Here is a 20,344-nt window from a genome sequence, read left to right on the forward strand (position 1 = left end):
TTTTTTTTTTTTTTTTTTTTTTTTTTGTGAGATTATTCACTGTTCCTATTCTGATAGAAGACTCAAAAGTTACCAGTACCCCAGTGCATACTACCTTGAGTTGGCTCTCTCACACACACTCACACTAACATACACCTCACTGCTACATGAACAAAACAGCCTTCAAATAGAGGAACCCAGGTCAGACACTGGAAACTGTACATCAGATATATTCTTCTTGTGCATTTCAGGCATCTTTATGACCACTCAAGTTGCACGTTCATCTGCCTGTAATGAATGCAAATTGAGTGGGCTTGAATGTAAGAAACATCCTGTCCTCACCTGCACTAATAAAGCCACAATTATACCTTGTATTTTTTTTCCCCCCTCTGGCTAGCTGTGCAAATCCAGGCAGATGTGCAGACTGTAAAAGTCAACTCAGTCTCTCCCAACCTGTCAGCAGTCCTGTGTTATCAAACAGAGACAACGACGTCGAGATAGAGTCTGTCGTAGGATTCCCGGAAGCACAGGATGAGGAGCAGGCTGAGCAGACATGATCCTGGGAGGCACCAGTTGAACCAGGAGAACTCTGGAAAGCAGAAGACAGAACCAATCTTAGTTATTGAACATGCTCCGTGTTTAAAGCTACTAAGACTTCTAATGTCAGTTAGAAACATGGCTGGTGGGTTTGAAGGAAATTGCTGCGTTCTTAATAAAATCTCGACAGCTTCACAATCAATAAATGGTTAGCATGGTCTGTGGGACTCCTCCGTGGACTTCTATATACATATACATAAAACCAATGCCTCCAGCTAACACTAATGCTTCTTACCAGCCTGTCAATGCAGAAAGGGGGGAAAAAAAATAATCTATTCTTGCTAATGGAGAATAAACCACTTCTGAACACTCTACTCATTAGTTCTTTGATTCCCATAGATTGAAAACTAAAACAAATTAAAAGCATAAGAAGCAGCAGGATTTGATTTTGAATCAAACCTGCTACGTGGGCTGAGGAGGGAAAACTAATTCCAAAAGACGAACCTTGTGAGTAGTGCAATCAATGCAATTTAAAACTAGTTGCACTAACTGCTGCTCAGCAGGCTCTTTTTAGCTGTTAGTTGCAACATTCTGCTCCTAAAAACATACGTTCCACATTCAAGAAATACTATTGCCTGATATTTTGTACTACTTAGCAGTGTCATTTAGAAGTAAGTGTATGACCCTTTTCCTTAAAATCTGTCAATGTTATAATGAAATATTACTAAAAAATATTTTCATTCTTTTTGAAATTGTTTATTGACTTTTACAGAAGCTAAGCTCTCCCTGAGTCTGAGTTAATCATAATCAAGACTTCAGCACTACTACTTTGATAAACTTTACATTGCTAAAAGACAAAGCACAATTTATACTACCCAATGCAAAGGACAAGAGTCAAAGCTGGGGAAACCAAGCTCTCAGAACCAGCAACAACCTCCTCTCCTCACAACACTTACAGATTTGGTGAGGCAATCAAAACCTTAATAAAATATTCCTAGGCTTGGAGTAGACAATATTGTTCACAGGTAAAAGCTATGCTACTATTTTCTGGGAGAAGCAATACTCTTCCTTAATTAGGGTAAACATACTTGAACTTGTATAACCCGAAAGACCACATTTTCCTCTTGAACCCTTCACGTCTTTTACGACACAGAATTTGGTACAGCATTGGAGCTTCATGCTAACATATGGATCACACAAAGCTAAAGGCTGATTTCTCTGTGGTTCCCACTTGGAATTCCCTGTAAGAAACCACGTCCAGAAGCCGAGGCTTTTGGTCTCAGAGCACAGCACTAGAAATTAGGCTGAGGTTTCTGGAAGGTTGGAATTTCCCTTCTCAACCTAATTAGATGGACCAAAATCTTCAATGCACTGGAAAGTTTCTATTGCTTGATTCTTTCACAGCCTTTGCAACATCACAGTATGAGAAGAAAAATTTAAACTACTGAAAGATTATTTGGCCTAAAAGCAAGGAGTGAACACGATACATTTGACTGAGTTCTGGTTTACCCATAAGCTTCTTAGATGTCATTAGAAGATGTATTTGATTCAAAGGGAAAACAAGTATTTAAGATCATTATCTAAATTCTAAAGGATTTTTCCTTTATCAAAGGAGCCAATAGCATCCACCAGCATTGACTGCCTCCAGCGATCACAAACATCTGTAATTTTGATCATTTCTGTTACTCCATCACTGAGAATGGATCATCTTGAGCACAGTTAACTTCTTCCCCCTCCTTTGGAGAAATAGGGAAAAGATTCCAAGTGTGTGAATGCACTAATTTCAGGTATACCTGCTAGAGAATAAACTGGCCTGAAATACCCTGTTCATGAGGGAATAAATTCACTCTAGCACAATTCTTCAGTCACAGGAAATTAAGAGTATGCAAATATTACAAGAGATTGTGTCCCAATTCCTTGGTTTTTAAGCACTTCAGAACACCTTACTCTGAAAAAATGTTGAAAATATCCTCAGAATATTCTGTACCATCTTTTCAGCTCAGGTTTAAATGTTGGAAATAATAATATATGTGAACAGAGTTCACACCAATTAATATTAATCATAAAAGCATTCTTTAAGATGTAAGGAGTAAACATTGTACCACGGAGGCTGGTGTGGATAGAATCCACTTTTTACAACAATGCAGTTCAGTAAAAGCATGAAAAAAAAATCTTCTTTCTCAATTTTTGTCCACAGAACGTAATTCAGAATGTAATCATTAACCTACATATAATTACTTGTCAGAAAGATACACAAGCCACATTGAAAAGTAGCACTGCACTGTAACCTTTAATTTCAAACACATTTCATTCTGAAATTTACCAGTCTCTTCTCAGTTACAAAACAAAACATCCATCCAACTCATCCATCCAAGCCATCCACATCAGTATCTCCAGGAGAAAGCTAGCAGGAAACAGCATCAGATGCTTTGCTGAAGTCCAAGTAAACAACATCCATAGCCTTTCCCTCATTCACTAAGCAGCTCATCTTGTCATAGGAGAGTAATAAGAATTTATTATAGTCTATTAAACAGCAAGTTTGAAGTCTGATTATAAATTATGAGGAAGCAAATAATACTCCCGAGATGAGAAAACCTGAAGATGCTGATGAAAATATCAAACAAGACACTGTTCTGCCTCACTGGGCCACTGGATTATCTAAAGGAATATTTATCCATAAAAATCTAAATAAAAATTTACAAAAATATGATGACTGTGCATCTTGATGAGCTCTGGTTACAGCAAATTTCAAGTGGAACATGTCTACATGCATCTTACAAAAAAAGCATTTTGTTTTTATTAACATGCATGTAGAAAAGGACAATTCAAGTTCTTTTCCCTTGCTACTAACTGGGATTCATGCATTTGATTATTAACAGAAATTGTATATGCAAATTCCTCTCCTTACTGACAAGGGTATGTCTTCACGGGGAATTACATTTTCAAAGTAACTCATATTTCTTACCTGTGTGGTAAAACGTGAGGAAAAACAAAAGCACTCCCATAAACACATTACTCAAAAAGGTGACAACTCCACAGGTAATTCCTTCTGGAACAGGGTAGACTGTTTCCACAAAGAGCTCAAAGAATATTGGTATGCTGCTGTTGAGAAATATGCCCAACAAAATACAGGATGTATACAGTGTGGCTGTAAGAGAAACAAAAACAGCTATTAGTTTCACTCTGGTGTTTTTCCCCATATACAGAGCTGTCATGAACAGTAATATCTAAGCAAACAAAAACGCAAACTTTTTTTTTTATCCTTTGTGTATTACAAACTATATCACATCCCACTGTCCCACTGGTATTAGGTTGAAAGCATGCATTGTGGTTTGGTTGGCTTCTTTTTTTTATTTTATAAAGAGGTTTTTTAATTGTTATTTTTTAATTATTGATGCTTAAAACAGAACCTGTTAAGAGACATTCTGTGACTTAGAATTCATTTGTAAGAAGAAATAAGCACAGAATTATGAATGCAAACCATCACCTACAGTCTGATTTATCTCTGAAATGAACAGTAACTATTGTCCTGTGTACAATTAGAGAAGGGAGCAATTAATGCTGTGAATTGGAAATGGACACAGATTAACCTTCCGACTTAGCCCTAAAGGTCAGGACTAATTTTGCTTCCATTTTACCAATAAATACTAATGATTTAGCAGATAACAAGACATTAGTATTCATCAAAGCCTGAGTGGCAACATGTTGAATCCCATTTGGCTTCAATAGGAAATGAAGGGCACCCAGTGCCTAGAAGGAATGGGATGTATTTGATAAGGCATATTTTTCACCACTGTACAGCCTATTTGTCTTGGGTGAATAGCAGAAGAATACAGATGTTTCTTCAGTACCTTCAGATATTTTGTTCTACGATTTCCAACACTGCCAAACACTTTACTTCTGAAAAATAGAAAATCTCAGAAGAATTTAGTACTGAATTCAGAAATTGAAATAAGTTTGTTAAGTTCTGTCTAGGAAACAAGATGACATCTGGACCAGCAATCTGATCCGAGTTACCAGTCAAGAAAACATAACATGTAAGGTTGACGGTAGATGGAAAGAGGAACAGGATAGATTTAGACTAGATATCAGGAAGAAATTCTGTACTGTGAGGGTTGGTGAGACACTGGAACAGGTTGCCCAATGAGGCTGTGGATGCCCCCTCCCTGGAAGCATTCAAGGCCAGGCTGGATGGGGCTGTGAGCAACCTGGTCTAGAGGGAGGTGCCTATAGCAGGAGGTTGAAGTAAACGATCTTAAAAGGTCCCTTCCAACACAAACCATTCTACAATTTCATGATTGTAAGGTATAAGGAAACAATGAGAAGGCATACAGGTGAGGAAATTAATTTCTCAAGTTTCCAACAAAATGACAAGATAGCGTAAAGCGTATTATTTTTCAGATGCAAAAGCATTAAGTCATAGGAAAACTTTTTATAGCATCTTCTCACTGAAGTTTGCTACTAAATTCTTAGGTTCTTTTCCCCCCTTGTACAGATATCTATGCTTATATAAAGTAGGCAACACATTTTCAGTTTAATTTTGCTTTCTTCTGTCTTAGAAAGAGGAGAACTGAAAAATCTCTGCTTCATCTTGTGAAGCACTGTTCAGTCATCCAACTGCAAAGCTGTAAGGAAGCAGGACACTTCCAGTTTAAAAAAAAGCCTAACATCACAATTTGTTAAAATATGAAGAATCATGGAAAAGAGATCAAGGCATTAAAAGATACAGCAGAAAGGGTTATCTATCAGATCCTTCATTTGATGTGGTATGCTTGCAAGGCGCAGACATAATGCTTTCTCTACAGAGGATTTGCCTGGACAAGAAAAAGAATACAGAAGACTCAGCCAGAAAGGTGATATTGATGGTATAACTTCAGGAGGGACTGCTGGCCACTCTGCTTTTTCTTTTTCCCCCAAACATACCAGAATGTTCTGAGTCACAAGTCAAAAAAAATAAAATAAAAAGACAACTTTTGTTAACGTCCAATAAGAGGGTGTTAGTGCATATTGCTCTGTTGCTCTGTAACTGCTTTCAGATGTACACAGCAAATCTGAACATGGAATTCAGCTATTGGAAATTTGTGTTGGCTTGTGTTGGCAATGAAATACAAGGAATCTCCAAAGACAAATGAACATCTGCTACTTGTTACCTTCAATTGAAGATATCCATAGATAACTATTTGCAACTTCTAGAAAACATCCAGAACTTTCCCAAAAGCAAAAACAAACAAATAAACAAAACAACAACAACAACCACCATGTAATTGCAAAGAGGAATTCCATATTCTAACACCAAACAGTGGAAATAGTCATGAAGCTGCTGGCTGTTACAGTGAGCAGCAGCAGAAGTGGGGCTGCTCACAGCATCTCTGCAGCATGACTCATGCTCTCCCTCAAACTCCAGCAGTCAGAACAGGGAGGCGGCATGCCTCCAAACTGTGGGGATCTCCAGACATTTCCTTCACAAACTGAGTGGCTCACACCTAACATTCCTGCTCAAGGGCAACAAGGCACTGCAGCAAGAAGAATACCACCTATTAATGGTGACTGTTTCCTTCCTACTGCAGTGACCTTGCACCAAATGAATGTAACTACCAGGATTGTATACTGTAGGAGAACAGCTGCTGGACTTACAGGAAATGTTTTTTCTATTAAGACAATCTCGATGACAGTCAATGGAAATGAATATAAGGATATGAAAGTGCTGACAAATTAAAAAAAATAAATAAATAAAAATGATTTGCCAAGAAGCTAGTATGATATTATGCTCTAAATCCTATCAAAGACAAACAACTAGTAAGCACATGTTTGGACGGAAGCATCCTCTGGGGAACTGTGTCATGCTATTAGTATGAAAAAGCCTGCTTTTCCTTAGGAAAAGGAATTAACTGCCTGTGAAGCTATGTGCAAAAGTGTGCACCTGAGACAGTGGCAGCTGTGGGCATCCATGAATAACAGAACTGGTCTAGGTTTCTTTAAGCTACTTCCACTAATGTCACATTTTAAAGATCTGGGTAGCTATTTCACACACTGACCACTGCAAAGCAGAGCAGAAAAAGCAACATGCCTATCCAAAGCACAGCTGCTTTAGAAGAACTGGCCTGGAGCTACCCTGGGAGGAGCCTCCAATGTCTTTCAGCCATGCAGTATTCCTGCTTGAGGTGCAATGCCAGTAAGAAAGCAAGGAACAAAGTGAGTCATGATAATGTCACTACAGATGTTACTTGTTAGATGAAGTGAGGCAGTGATTTGGGACTGATATTGCCACAGTGGCTTATCACAAAAAGGAGAAAGTTGTAAGTAATCAGGTTCCATTTCAGCTTCCTCTCTACCACAAGTTGTTAGCTACAGGAAGATAAATTAATGCCTGTAACCCAGAAACAGACTTTACTTCCTCCCAGCTACCCGCTGTGGCAAGAGCTTCATAATAGAAAAAAGTAAATTAGGAGTTAGAATGAGGAAAGGGTTTAAGTGACAGTATCCACTTGTTTGTTCCTGGATGAGCTTGCAACACAGCAGAAGATGTCCTGCATTTCTCTCTCAGACATTCAAACAAATTCCCAGAACTTCCCAGGATGTTCTGAAACACATCCACAAATTTCATTTTAAAATACACCATCATCACTACTGATCTACAACTGCAAAGCTCAATCCAAAACTAAATTAAATTAATGGAAGGATCTCCACCAGTCTAAATGGTTCTTATCGTTCTGTTGGCACATACAACTTGGACGGTTTCCAATGAACAATAAGAAATATTACCATTTCATTTTTTTTAAAAAGTATTTCACAGATACATTTGCTGGAGAAATGCAGACACCAGTGCAGTACTGAGTACAAAGAAGCATCTTCTTCCAAAGTCCTTTGACAGAACTCTTGAATACTGTACATTTTGCAATAGTTCTCAGACAAACTGAGATAAGACTTGCACAAACTTCATATAAATCAACAGGAAAGTAAATACAACTTAACATTCCTCGTGGGCATAGCATACAATTTAAGTGAAGCCTACAGAGATCCGGGGCATTTTGTTATTGTTGGTTATAATAGCATCCCAAATGCCAAAATGAAAGGATAATGCCTTATGCGGATGAATACTTCGTGGACTTCAGTATTTTCACAAATGAGCTAAACAAGTCAAAGTTAGTTCCTATCAAACTCCCTCAAGTCTGTTAAAGTGAAGAGAATCTTCTCCGTAACTTAATCCTTGCTATTGGCAACATTAAGAATAGACATTGAAGAAGTTGCCTTCAATTTTTTCCATGAGAAATGTGAGTGCCCCAAGGTAAAACAGCAATTTTTATTATAAATCACTTATAGGAACAACAAAAAAAAAAAGAAAAAAACAATAACAAAAAAAAACAAAACCAGTAGAAGGATGTCTCTATACTCTGTATTTATAACGTCAATGTGTCTCATTGCATAAATCTCTATTCCAGCATGTGTTGACCAAATTCTTATCTCATGATATAGCCATAAAAGTAAACAAAAATTTGATCAAATTGCATTTGTTCAATATACTTCCCAAGAGAAAAGCAAGTAGAACTTGCTTGGAAAGCAGACTATTTGCTTTATTAAAAAAAAAAAAAACCAAAAAAACAAACAAAAAAAAAAAAAAACAAAAAAACCCACAAAAAACAGAAGAAACTGGTGAGTGATCATCACCCCCCATCAGGAATACAAAGGTCATTACTGCGAACTTACAAGTTGGAAAAGTACAACAGGAGGGGAAGTAATAAGACCTACCTAGAGACTTACTCAGAGCCATAAGCAACAGGCTGAAGCTAGAAATAAAAAACAAACCTCAGTTTCCATGTTTTCAGGCCTATTTTATCCTTTGAGGCAGCAAGGCATAGTATGTCTTGTTTATAGTAAAGAAATTAAACTCAAATAATGAAACCATCAGTATTACATAACTAATATTCCTCTTTCTCAATACTGTGCTTCTCAGATGAGGATGGGGAGACAGATGTGTTTATAATGTTCAATCTGCTGAACCTGAAAAATAATGCTTAGACTGCTTAACCTAAATACAGTAATCAACTCGCAGAGTTGCCACAGTATTCAGAGTATCTGCCAAGCAGCACCAGTAAAGATTTTGTAAAGCAGAATTCTGCTGAATGTGCTCATAAATATTAGAATATTCTTGATATGCTAGGCTGAAAACATTCCATCTGAGCTGCAAGCAACCAGCACTGCATATCAAGTTTTAGCAAATGCTGGCATTTGTATCCAGAGATACTACCAGCTACACAGTGACAAGATACTGAAACTGGCATTACAATGCGTTACACAATTATTTGGGGTCAAAGCTTCCCTTTGTACATAAATTCACATAATGAAGCTCGGTACAAAGCAAACTAACAATGGGCTTGGCACAGAGAAAGAGAGATCAGCAGCTGCATTGGGAATTCAAGAGAGAAAACTATTTTAATACCCAATGTCTATATAAAACGGTCTTTGAAACTAGCTGAAAAATGCAAATAATATACACTAAAATTTCTTAAAAGAAAATTCAGAAGACAATTCTTGCTTAAAACAAAAACTAATTTCAGAATGAAGGATTTTTAAGAGCTATGATTAGCTGATGAGAAGTGTTTGCGATAGAAGATATAGCAGCTATGATGGCATTGTTATTATTGCCTTGCTTTCTTTTTCTCCACACTGGCAGTTATGGGTCTGTTATGGCTCACACACAAGACTCCAAATACACCTTCCCTAAAGTCTTTGGGAGATATATTCAGAAGTCAGAAACTGAGATAAAACTTGTCTCACCCTGTGGCAGGAGAAAAACTCTTCATGATAATGCAAAGCAGTGCACGTATTATACAATACAAACAATGTTAAACAGTGTAATTTAAAGGAAACACAAAGCAGTCATTGATTTTTAATATCTACATTAAAGGTCTCCATTCTAAGTAATTACATTTTTATAGGAGATCTTTAGATGATGTTGTGCCTATTTATAAGGAATTAGGAGTGTGTTATACAAACAAGTGCAGGATGAAACTCTTTGCTGTGTCTGTTTTCTCAAATACAATTCCTCCTCCAGTCTTTAAATTAGATATTACTACAAGTGCTACAAAGTATATTGATTAAAAGAGGTTTTTTGTTTGTTTTTGGAAAACAAAAATAGTCATTAGATATTTCCATCCCCTTCTTTTCGGATGAATAATCAGCCAAACTCTCTTTTCATTTCAGCATTTCAAAAGCCTGCCTGCCTGCAAACATAGATGGGTAAGGAAATAGTCTGGAGACCAGATGAGAGAACAGGAAAAGGTTTTCAGAAAGGGGAACAAGTATATGTGCTATGCAATATCCACCTACTAAAGGAAAACACTATTTTTGGACTTGGTGAAATCACTGGCAAGGCCCACCTATGGATGCAAACATTACCTGTAGATCAATCAGCTATCAGCTGAGATGAACCTGCCTTCATTTCTACGCTGAAGCTCTCACTAACACCTTGACCAGTATAAAGACACCCATGAGGTATCGTGCTTCCTCATCACACCCAGTGACCTGTCATTAAAATGCACCAGCACTCCACCAGGTCATCTGGGTATTTCAGGAGTCTCCAGATACTGCTGAAAATGGCAATGCCTGTGATTTTATAGGGCAAACACTGATCCGTTCAAGAGAACAACATCAGAGAGAGAACGAGAGAGGGAACCTCTCACAAAATGGAAGCTAGCACGCTGGAAGGCAAAGTATCCTTACAAGAACAAAGATACACAAGTTCTCTCTACAGTCAGCTCTGAACCCTGCTTGCTCTGCCTCAGCATCTGAATAAGATTCCATGACAAGTATGGTTCAGGACCCATCACTTGCAGATCAGCGCTGCCAAGCGAAACACTGGAGTTCTTTGCCACAGGACTGAAAGAAGCCAAAGAGTCTTACTTTCACCTCCTTGGCTTCGTCACATCCTGTTGCCCTCAGTAACATACTGATCCCTGTGTTACAGCAGGTCTTCAGCAAGGCCTGCAAAGTAGCTCTGAGGTACGAAGCAATTACAGAGATTTTACTACAAACAATCACAAAAACGTACAGACAAACAAAAAACTCTGCCATGATGAGTTTTGTTTTTCCCAGCTTCCAACCATAGAAGAACACTCAGAGGACAACTACCTGGAAGGCCACTGTCAACATTGGTCCACCAGGTATGTAGAATGACGTCTATCCTAGGCAGCTATCTCAAACCACTTCAGAAAGCAGGCAGACAATGGCCTGCAGTAGATCTCTAATATTTTAGCTGATACACTCTACATCTCAATTTTTAATTAAAAGAAGAAAAAAAAAAAAAGAAAAAAAAAAAGAAAGAAGCTCATCAAAATCAATTCAAATGTAACATTTCTCCCAATTACTGTGGAACGCACAGGTCATCATCGTATCGCATCATTATGTTGAGGAATAATCTAGCATGAAGTTCCATAAATTAGCTTAAATAGCTTGTGTGTTTTCATCCATAACACTGTATTTCATAAAGATATGCCATTGCTTTCTCGTGTATGAGGATCTAAAATAAACAGGCACATTACAACTATTTTATAAACTTTAGCAGAAAAAGCTGATACAAAACCTCCCCAAATTATCTATCAAGTTTAAACATTACGACAAAGGAATAAAAAAAGAAACAATTTGGTGGTTATACATCAGGCCTTGATGCCTAATGCCTACTGGCCTAGCAGACTGTGCGACCTGGTGTAGGGAACCTGCTTTGGCAGGGGGGTTGGACTCGATGATCTCTGGAGGTCCCTTCCAAGCCCTACAATTCTGTGATTCTGTGACTCTTTTTCCAGAGGTATGCATCACACTGATGGCATTTCTATTCAAAATAATCCTTTGTTTTACAGGAAAGAGTTCCACGTTTCCAGGGAAATGTGTATGAACACTACAGATTGAAAAACCCAAAAGATAATTTACAATTCAATTTAAGGAACTACTCATTTTAGAACAAACATGCATGAAAAGAATTCAGTTTCTGCATTTTTATGATGGGATGTTAAGTTCAGCACACTTCACATGATGTGCTAAATATCCCAATACGCCCTTATGCCTTGACAGTGGCAGACCTAACAAAAATAAAACTAAACTAACAAAAAACAGCACAGTAATGACAGTAATGCACAAATATGCTCTGGACAAGTAGGAGTCCCTGCATGCTGAGCAATTTGACAAAAAAAAAAAAAAAGTAAATCAGAGTTGGGTTTTGTTTTGGATCATTGGCAAATACATCTGTAATGACTTTCACCTCCTGAAAACCTCTCTGCTTCATTCTTATGCATAGACTTGAAGGGACATTTGGCTTGTTGCATCAATTCAGAAGATAGAGTTACTGTACAAATTTACATTACTGCAGGCTTGTAGCAATGAAGCAGACAAGCACAAAAAAGTAAGAGCTTTTATGGCATGGAAAAGAAAAGTGTAGTCATTTGTTATGACAACCACCATGAAGTCTGATTTATTTACCAAGTTTTACTTCTGAGAAAAAATTTTTGAAGAAAGTTGAAATCACAAGATAACTCATGAATCTGACCAATCACCATCCAGAGGGTGAAATTCTCTCCTGAACTGATCATGTATTTCAACTTGCCATTCCCACTCCTGGTTTATAGTTATGACACACACAACGTGCCAAGAACATTTACTAAAAGTAAAATTTAATTTGAATAAAGGAATATTTTATGTAATACTTTCCATAACAACCTCTTTATTAAATACAGGGAAGAAAAAAAACATGGTTTTTGTATTTTCATGGTTCAGTTTTATTATTACTCATTATTCTGCTGGATGAAGGCCCTGGAATTAAGGGTATATCAATCCTTTGGTGCAGATAGGAAGGTGAAGAACAGATTAGAAAAAAAGAAAAAAGCAGTGCTGATTTTCAAATACGGGTCCAGTCAACTGGAAACATGAGTACAACTCTGATGTTTTCCTCCACTTCTGCCAACAGCTATTTCCCATCCTTCTGATGGGAAGGATGAGTAAATTTGGGGCTGGAGTTGTCCCCTGAACCTGCACGAAGACACTACCAGTGGAGGGGGGGAGGACAGCATATTGTAGCGACAGCTGAAGATACCATGGCTCACCTTAGTTTAAACTGCAGCATGTTTCCAAGCATTAATGCAAGTTTCAAAGCCCTACATTCCCAGACATGTCACTATTTCTTATTATATGCAACACTACTTCCATTCACAGGATTATTATTTATTATTATTGTATATCACCACTGTTACTCCTAAACAGCAGCAGAAGAAAAGTATTCAGTCCCAAAATAAATCTGAAATGTGTAGTCTAGGTTACTCTACTAATTTTTGTTTGGTCTTAATCCTTGTATGAAGCAACTTAAAAATTTCTTAGAGAATACAGAAGGATTTTCCAAGCCTTTTCTTTTGCTCTTGGTAAAATTACCTACAGCTAAAGATACCTGACCAACTTATTACATATTTGATTTAAGACTGCAAGCATACATCTGCAATACAGACTATAAATAATACAAATTAAAGTTATTGTCAATACCTGTGGTTAAAGGCAGATGGGTGACACTAGTTAGACAGGTGAGAGTGAACCAGGTTGATGCTAACGTTGCTCCAGATAAAAGCAGCAGCAGAATAAATTTCAGCATGCCCCTAATAAAATCTGCAAATCTAAAAAAAACAAAACAAAACAAAACACAAAAACAAAAAGAAAAAAAAAACAACCCACAGATCAGAACAGTACAAATGCTAATTTTCACATTACTTAAACATGATGGTTGGCAATTAATTCAGTAAATTCTCATTAAACCTTTTGGAAACCATAAAAACAAATTAAAAATCATTTCTCACACTCAGAAATAAAAGTAAATGCTTTTTATAGAATGGTGATATTTCTAGCTGTCAGGATGAAGTGCCATAGATTTTCTAGCTGTCACAAAATAACAATCAAAACAAGAAATTCACAAGGCATCAACTGAAAATACTTGGTATGTAGGGAGGATTTTTTTTTTCCTCTTGCATTTGTTGGACATAACATCACACCAATACTTGCACTGCTGTTTTGCCAGTGTTTGCCAGTCTCCCTTGGCAGACTCACTGCACAATTAACATATGAGTAGGCTGATGCATTTCATTCAAGACATAGTTAACTTTCAAGATTCATTCTTATGGGAAACAACACAACTCCCTGTACTAGAATCCCTAGGTGGAAAAATTTCTGATCCTCAAAGAAATTGGTGATGGAGCTCTCAATGGCTCAGGCAAAGCAGGAACTTTTCACACACGGTCACTCTGCCAGTGGCTGTTTTGGGTTGAAATGTTCCAGACACCATAAGTCTTTGTGCCATCCCCATCTACACACCTGTCCCAGTGTTGTATACTATACACCTACATATAGGTAAACATGATCTTTATACCAGGAGATGGTTCAATTGCTTTTTTCCTCATCTTTTTTCATTTTTCTTCCAAGATGACATAATGCATCTGAGCAGCACTCACACAGTGTAATTATCAGTGCTAATGCTCTTTTCCAAAAGGATTTCAACTTGGATACTAAAAAAGAAAAGGCAACGTCATTTCCCCACTAGTAATTTTCTGTAGGTTAGGAATATGCCTTTGGGCTGGACATATGTCAAAAGAATGTATTCTGCACTTCTTGTCTACTTCTATTAGGCTGACGGCAGCACAATCCATCTAGGCTGGTTCACAGCAAACAAATTGTCCTTTCTGCCTTGGTTAGGAGTCACTTCACAGGCAGGTACCATACAGCCTACTTGATGTAACACATGAATGCTACATTTTGAAGGCTAGGAATCCTAGCTCTTTACAAACCATAAAGAGATGTACAAGTAATGACACCTGCAAAAATTATCACTTCTTTCCTCTTATTTTGATTCTCCCTGAGCTTTACTTCCACATTGAGTTTAGCAGCAAGTAATTCAATAAGCAGTAGAGGGAGATCAATGCTGTATATAATCTTAAAAGTTTACGACTGCAGTGTTAAGTGGCTTATGCATTAATCACCAATAGTCAGAGGCTAGCTGTTTCTGTTGCATTTTTCTGACAATTCAAATCCAGCAGTCAGGATCACTGTAGTTTTCTCAGTAGTTTGTCAGTTTCTTTAATTATTCTTCAAGATCACTAAGGTCAAAATCAGCAATTTTAAAAGCTTCTCAACGTGTCAATTTCAGACTTCTTCCCCAAAGACTCCCTGCTTTTTCTGTTAGCAGACAAAATCACTGTTCCCTCTATCCTCACCATCCTTCTTCACCATCTAGCATGTATTGGAACGTCTACATCTGCTAAAGAAGTAGGTGCACCAGGACAGATGGCATACGCTTTCCCTTATCACTCCCAGGACGCAGATCTCTCAGCCTACCGTTGGTAGCAGCCTCCTGTAACCCAGAAAATCAGCCTAGGCTGGATCCTATAGCTAAAGTCACAAACCTGTGTTGCTGACAACACCGTCTGTTGCTAAGGAAATTATCACCATGTCATAAAGTTTCAGCATTTTGACTAACACTGCAGGTTAAAAGCAGAAAGAAAGATTGAGCTGTGAATGACAAAACCTCAGAAATATCTAGAGTCATTAGCAAATGTGGACAGAAAATTTTGGGGGAAGGGGATAGATTTAAGTTGCCATGCAATAATATGAACATGCCTCTTCAACGTTGCCTCTCTTCAAGCCAGTGTCATTCAAAAGCTGCCAGCTGCCCAGAATAACCCGAGCCTTTCAATTAGAAAAATGCATCACACAAATGAGCCAAATATATCTAAAGTTCATGTCTATTGGGACAGCAGTAGGTAGATTTATGTATTGTGCTGAGGAAAATTCACACCATTTCAAAAATTAGATAGATGTGTTTCCAAACTGGGCACAACTTTAAATACAGATGATCTAAACACCTACTGTGATGTGCAGGAACAAGTGCTCCAGTACGAGCCTCAGATTGTTACTGTTTTAAATAGTAGAATCTGCATTGCCAAAAATGTAAAGGGCAGATTCCTAAACTGTACCAATTTTGCTTTGATAAATTAGTGGAAAAAGTAATAGAAAAAAAAAATCTGGCTTCCTGAGGAGTGGTTAAAGGAGAGAGCTGCTTGCCTGGTAAATCATAGTTCTGACACTGAAATACATCAGCTTGTCACCCTTGACAAGAATCATTACTTAATTTTCCTAATTACAACTTTCAGCAGATTACAGTCAGACTCGTCATTGATTCAGCCCTACACAGATAAATGCTGAATAGACCTAAGAGGGAGAGCCATCCATCATGAGTGGCAAATCACCCCCTCCCTCACAGTGTGTGCGCAAACCCTCCCATTTCAACTATGTATTGCCCAATTTAGAAAGACATATTTGGAGAGAGACTGTTGATATTTTAGTTTTTCAGTTTACCTAAAAGCAAATCTCTGGATGCTACAAAGTACTGGTGTTCAATGAGGTTTGAAATCAATTTTGAAGCAGTTAAGGAGATAGTCAGCATTTCCTGAAACTTAATCTGGACAATGTATTAAATAAATTAATTTACCATAAAGATTGAGATTCGCATGTTGGCACCGAGTCAGCAGATTCTCTCCTAGCAATGTGAGGGCTAACAGTGTCCTGACTTTCAGGAGAGGTGAACCCATGATGGAAAGGATTAAGCTGGCACAGCACCTGCTACCATCAGGTAACCTGCTAGAGCACCTAGATCACTTACAGCAGGTAGTTTTAAATATCTACTTCTCTACGAACAATACTTCATACTGAGCTCTGGCTCTCAATGATTTGAAGAAAATAGGGTGTGAACTTTGTTTTGACAGACTAAGCCCTTCTGCCTGCATCTGGAGAGGACCAGAGAGACATAGCTGTTTCTCCTCCCTAGGTCAGGGGATTTTTCCTCCTCTTCCACCACAGCTGCTAGCCAGTGTGCAAAATATCAGGATGAGAAGCCTCACATTTTTATGCATTGTGTACTCCGAAGATGCCTTGTCCTAGGCTGAAGGGTGGGCCAGAGAGACATTTGAATGACAATATGAGGGACATCAGTGGGAAATATTGGTGGTAAGTATAAAGTTGTACTAGATGATCTTAGAGGTCTTCTCCAAACTGAATGATTTTATGATGTTAAGTTAAAAAAGAGTAGAAGAAATCCCTAGATTCTGTCCTACGATGACAATTTTTTCCACAATGCCACAATAACAGCTATGACAGACCCCTGCACTCTTTTGAGGAACTTGTTGCAGAACCACAGTGGGCATAAGGAAGCCAAGATAGCACTTAGAAACGCAGGTGCAAGGGGACCATGCAGCTGGTTTTAAGCAGTTTCATAAACGCACTGCTCAAGTACCTCCAGAAAACCTTTCTTCCCACCTCCTCTTTTCTTCTGTTTTTATTATTATTATTTTTAAGGGACTTTAGTTGAAATTTTAAAAAGCAGCAGCCTTTCAAGAAGGGCAACCCATTCCTTATTTTTCCACTTCTCAAATCATTCAGCATTCATGATGGCCAGAGATATCCGTGCCTGGATATACAAAAAGCATAGGTACAGCCATAGTGCAACCCATACCAGCATAGAAGAAAAACAACAACAACAAAAAAGCACCATACAGAAATCCAGCAAGCTGCCAAAACAGGCCTACAGTAATTTCTCTGTGGTGGAACATACAATCATTGTGTCTAACCTGCTTGTGCTACATTCTCAATGTCTCTTCAGGAATCAACATGCCCAAAATTATTGATGCAATGAGACAGACACTATTTCTTCAATGCTTTCCAAATGGGCTATAATGGATTCTCCCTAATAGCAGGCAGCTGAATTCACAAAAAACATTTTAAAAGAACACATAGGAAGTGCTTGTCAGGACTAACAGTTGAACAGTTGACTAACAGACTAACCTGTTGAATCAAGGGACAAGTGCGGCGCTCTCAACCCTCAGAGAGCAGTAACATGGAATACAAAAACACATTGCTCTACAAGAAACACATAATCCCAGAACTACACATTTACTATTCCAAGTATCTAAAAGATGAGAAAAAACAAGTTATATTATTAAGAGCATAAGCCAAATGAAAATAACAGTTGAAAAAGCGGATGCAACTATTCCTACCTTGCCATTGCTATGCCAACAACGCAGCCTCCAACTATAGACCAAAATCCAATCCAGCCTGCATCTACCTGACAGGAAAAAAAAGAAGAAAAATAAAGAAATTTGTTAGAGAAAGTACGATGATGCTATTTTCAAAACAAATGCTGCACGGGGGCTACAGACTGCTGGCAAATTCATCCCATGCCCCACTCCCCCAACATCAACGCTAGATGCAAGACCTTTATAAGAGTATTTTAAACAAAGTTTTCTACAAAAAGAAGTATGACTAATTAGCCTGTGCCCTAGATGTGATTCCCCTATGGAATCATTCAAGTAATGTCCTCTGGATTTCAACTGTACTCTATCAAAAGCTTAGAAATCCTCTTTTCCCCATTTCATCCTTTTCATCTGGTAAACATTATTTTCTGTTACTAAAGGTGCTGCAGCCAACAATACTCCTATTTGTTTATCTGCCTCTTCACTCTTGTCAAAAGGCGTACACAGCTCTGAAACTACAACCCACTAGCTGAGAGTCAACAGGAAGGATCTTGACAGCTTGGAATGCCAAAGCTATAGTTTATTTTGTTTAACATTTCAGTATAAAAGTGGTTCATATGTATTATAAAAACCTGACAAAATTGTATGTTAGTGCAAAATAAAAACATACCACTTACAAAATAGCTGTTGATTATCAGTCAGGAGATACTTACTTGGCTCACATGAACTGGTGTTAATATCAAATCCAGAACGCCAGACCAGCCAGAGAAAACACCCAGTGGTATAGCATAGGCTAAAGCAATCATCAAGAATCGGAAATTGCTATGAAAACAAAACAAATGCAATTAGCTGAAGCTTATATTAGAAATTGCACCAAGATTAGCTGCTAGAGTAAATTACAGTCATAATCTATATTCTGCCCATCAAGAAAAATAGCAGAGGTTTGAAGAATGAGTGAGTCAGAAAAAACAACAAAGATATCCAGACAAGTCACTAAAATCTGAGTGGCTGGGATGTTGCTGCCTTAGCACTATGACATTAAGAAAAGCCAGTCTCTCCACATCCAACCATTTTCATAATGTGCTGGGCTCATATGTTTTTCATTTCCTCAAGCAATTCTGCATTTGAATGGGCAACCTAGTTAGGCTAAGTGTATGTTAGGAACAAAAAGCACTAATTCAATTTAAGAAAAGCATATTTCAAGCATAAAAGCAGAGCTTTGAACTGTTTAAAAAAAAAATTAAAAGGTGGTTTTACTTCTTTTTGTTTTGTTGAGAGGGAGGGCTTTCATAACAAGGTGGATACAAACACAACAGTGGAAAATTCTGGCAGTTTGAGCTATCAAAACACAGACAAGCGTAGCATTCTCTCTAAATACTCAACATGTTTGCTTTATTCCCCCAATTAAAATTAATCAACCTTCAGTATTCAGCAAAAGATAAAGCAAAGTTGTGTTATCATCTTCACCATACACAACTATAGAGCTGCCAGACAACAATCACCACCGACCCCACCCCATCTCATCCCCTCATCACTGTAACCAAAGTGAAATGCAGCACCCTTACAAAGGTAGACCCCAGCTTTTCCTCTAAAATGTTTCAATCTGGGAATAAAAACAGGAAACATACTTTGGACTCCTCCAACAATGATGCTTTTAAGTTACAGGTTACCTGTGTAAACACGAAGCGTGACCCTTCCTTCCCGTAGACAATTTATGCAAACTTGATATTGATCAGTAGTACCAGCTCCTTAGTATGCACTTGGATAGCACACAGTTACAAAAACCAAATGGGAGAGAAAATATTCTCCAAAATATTGAGAGGTTTGAGCCTACACTATTTTACTCCCTTAGAAGATTCAAAGCGCTCTAGCCAGCACTCTGTTCTTTCTACACACTGTTCTTTTTCACACATCCTCATCTTGAATAACAAATTTATATCACATGAACATATCCTGCTCTTTCAATATCATTCATGTCAGATTTATTTTTTTAAATGCAAAGAAAAACAACTCTTCCACACACTGCTCATATTTCTCCAAATGCTAATGCATTTGCTGTCTTCTTGACAACTTTTTTTGCTCTCTCAAGTCTAGTCTATCCTGTGCTATCCTGACATCTCTGCAGGCAGGTTTTATGTTACTTAATCCTACCCATGTAAAAACTATTCCAGTATCTGCAGAATAAAATAAAAGGGAAAGTCCCATTTTGCATGGACATTATATAGCCATATTATAGGTTGCAAAGAAGTAACAACTTTGAATGCACTCCTCCAAAGCAACACTTGCTCAGTATTCAAACTCATTGATTGTCTGTCTGAACTTCATTAATGAGCTACTTTGGGCTGTAAGCACCTGGTTGTTTGCTTGACCCAGGTCTTCTCTAACTCAAGCAATGTGACAAAACGGCACGTGCAGGAGCTGCTCCATCACACTCAACTTCTAGTCACAATACCAGAGATCCAGCTCTGCATCACACCATCCTCCAGAGACAGAGGCCCCCACACTGCCAACCTGCCCAGTCTCCCTGTTAAGGAAACCAACCAGGAGAAAGGGTGCATGGCATCAGCCACCATATGCCTTTTAGTCCCCTTGTACAGCAACAGCTAGCACTGACTAGAGTAAGTGTCAAAGCCAATTGAAACACACGCCTTAAGTATCAGCTTCACTCTTCATGGCTTCAGCAACTTGTATTTGTTTTTGCTATTTTGCAACTGCTCCACTGAAAATAGAAAAATGTGCTGTCTATCACACCATCAGCTGGTGAACCCACACTGTTTTCCATC

General features: G+C 38.1%; 1 protein-coding gene across 1 annotated transcript in view; it reads right to left on the minus strand.

The window, feature by feature from the left end:
* Nucleotides 1-20,344, minus strand: part of SLC49A4 (solute carrier family 49 member 4) — a 58,267-nt gene continuing 37,923 nt past the window's right edge. Inside the window, exons 5-9 of the mRNA XM_042877858.1 lie at nt 18,275-18,383; nt 17,586-17,653; nt 13,036-13,163; nt 3,482-3,664; nt 1-568 (exon numbers count right to left, since the gene is read on the minus strand). Coding sequence (XP_042733792.1) covers nt 453-568; nt 3,482-3,664; nt 13,036-13,163; nt 17,586-17,653; nt 18,275-18,383 — 604 coding nt within the window. The 3' untranslated portion in view covers nt 1-452. The remainder of the gene's footprint in view (nt 569-3,481; nt 3,665-13,035; nt 13,164-17,585; nt 17,654-18,274; nt 18,384-20,344) is intronic.

The sequence above is a fragment of the Lagopus leucura genome, unplaced genomic scaffold (assembly GCF_019238085.1).
Source record: "Lagopus leucura isolate 7727_CA_CO unplaced genomic scaffold, USGS_WTPT01 Super-Scaffold_100019, whole genome shotgun sequence".
Lineage (NCBI taxonomy): Eukaryota > Metazoa > Chordata > Aves > Galliformes > Phasianidae > Lagopus > Lagopus leucura.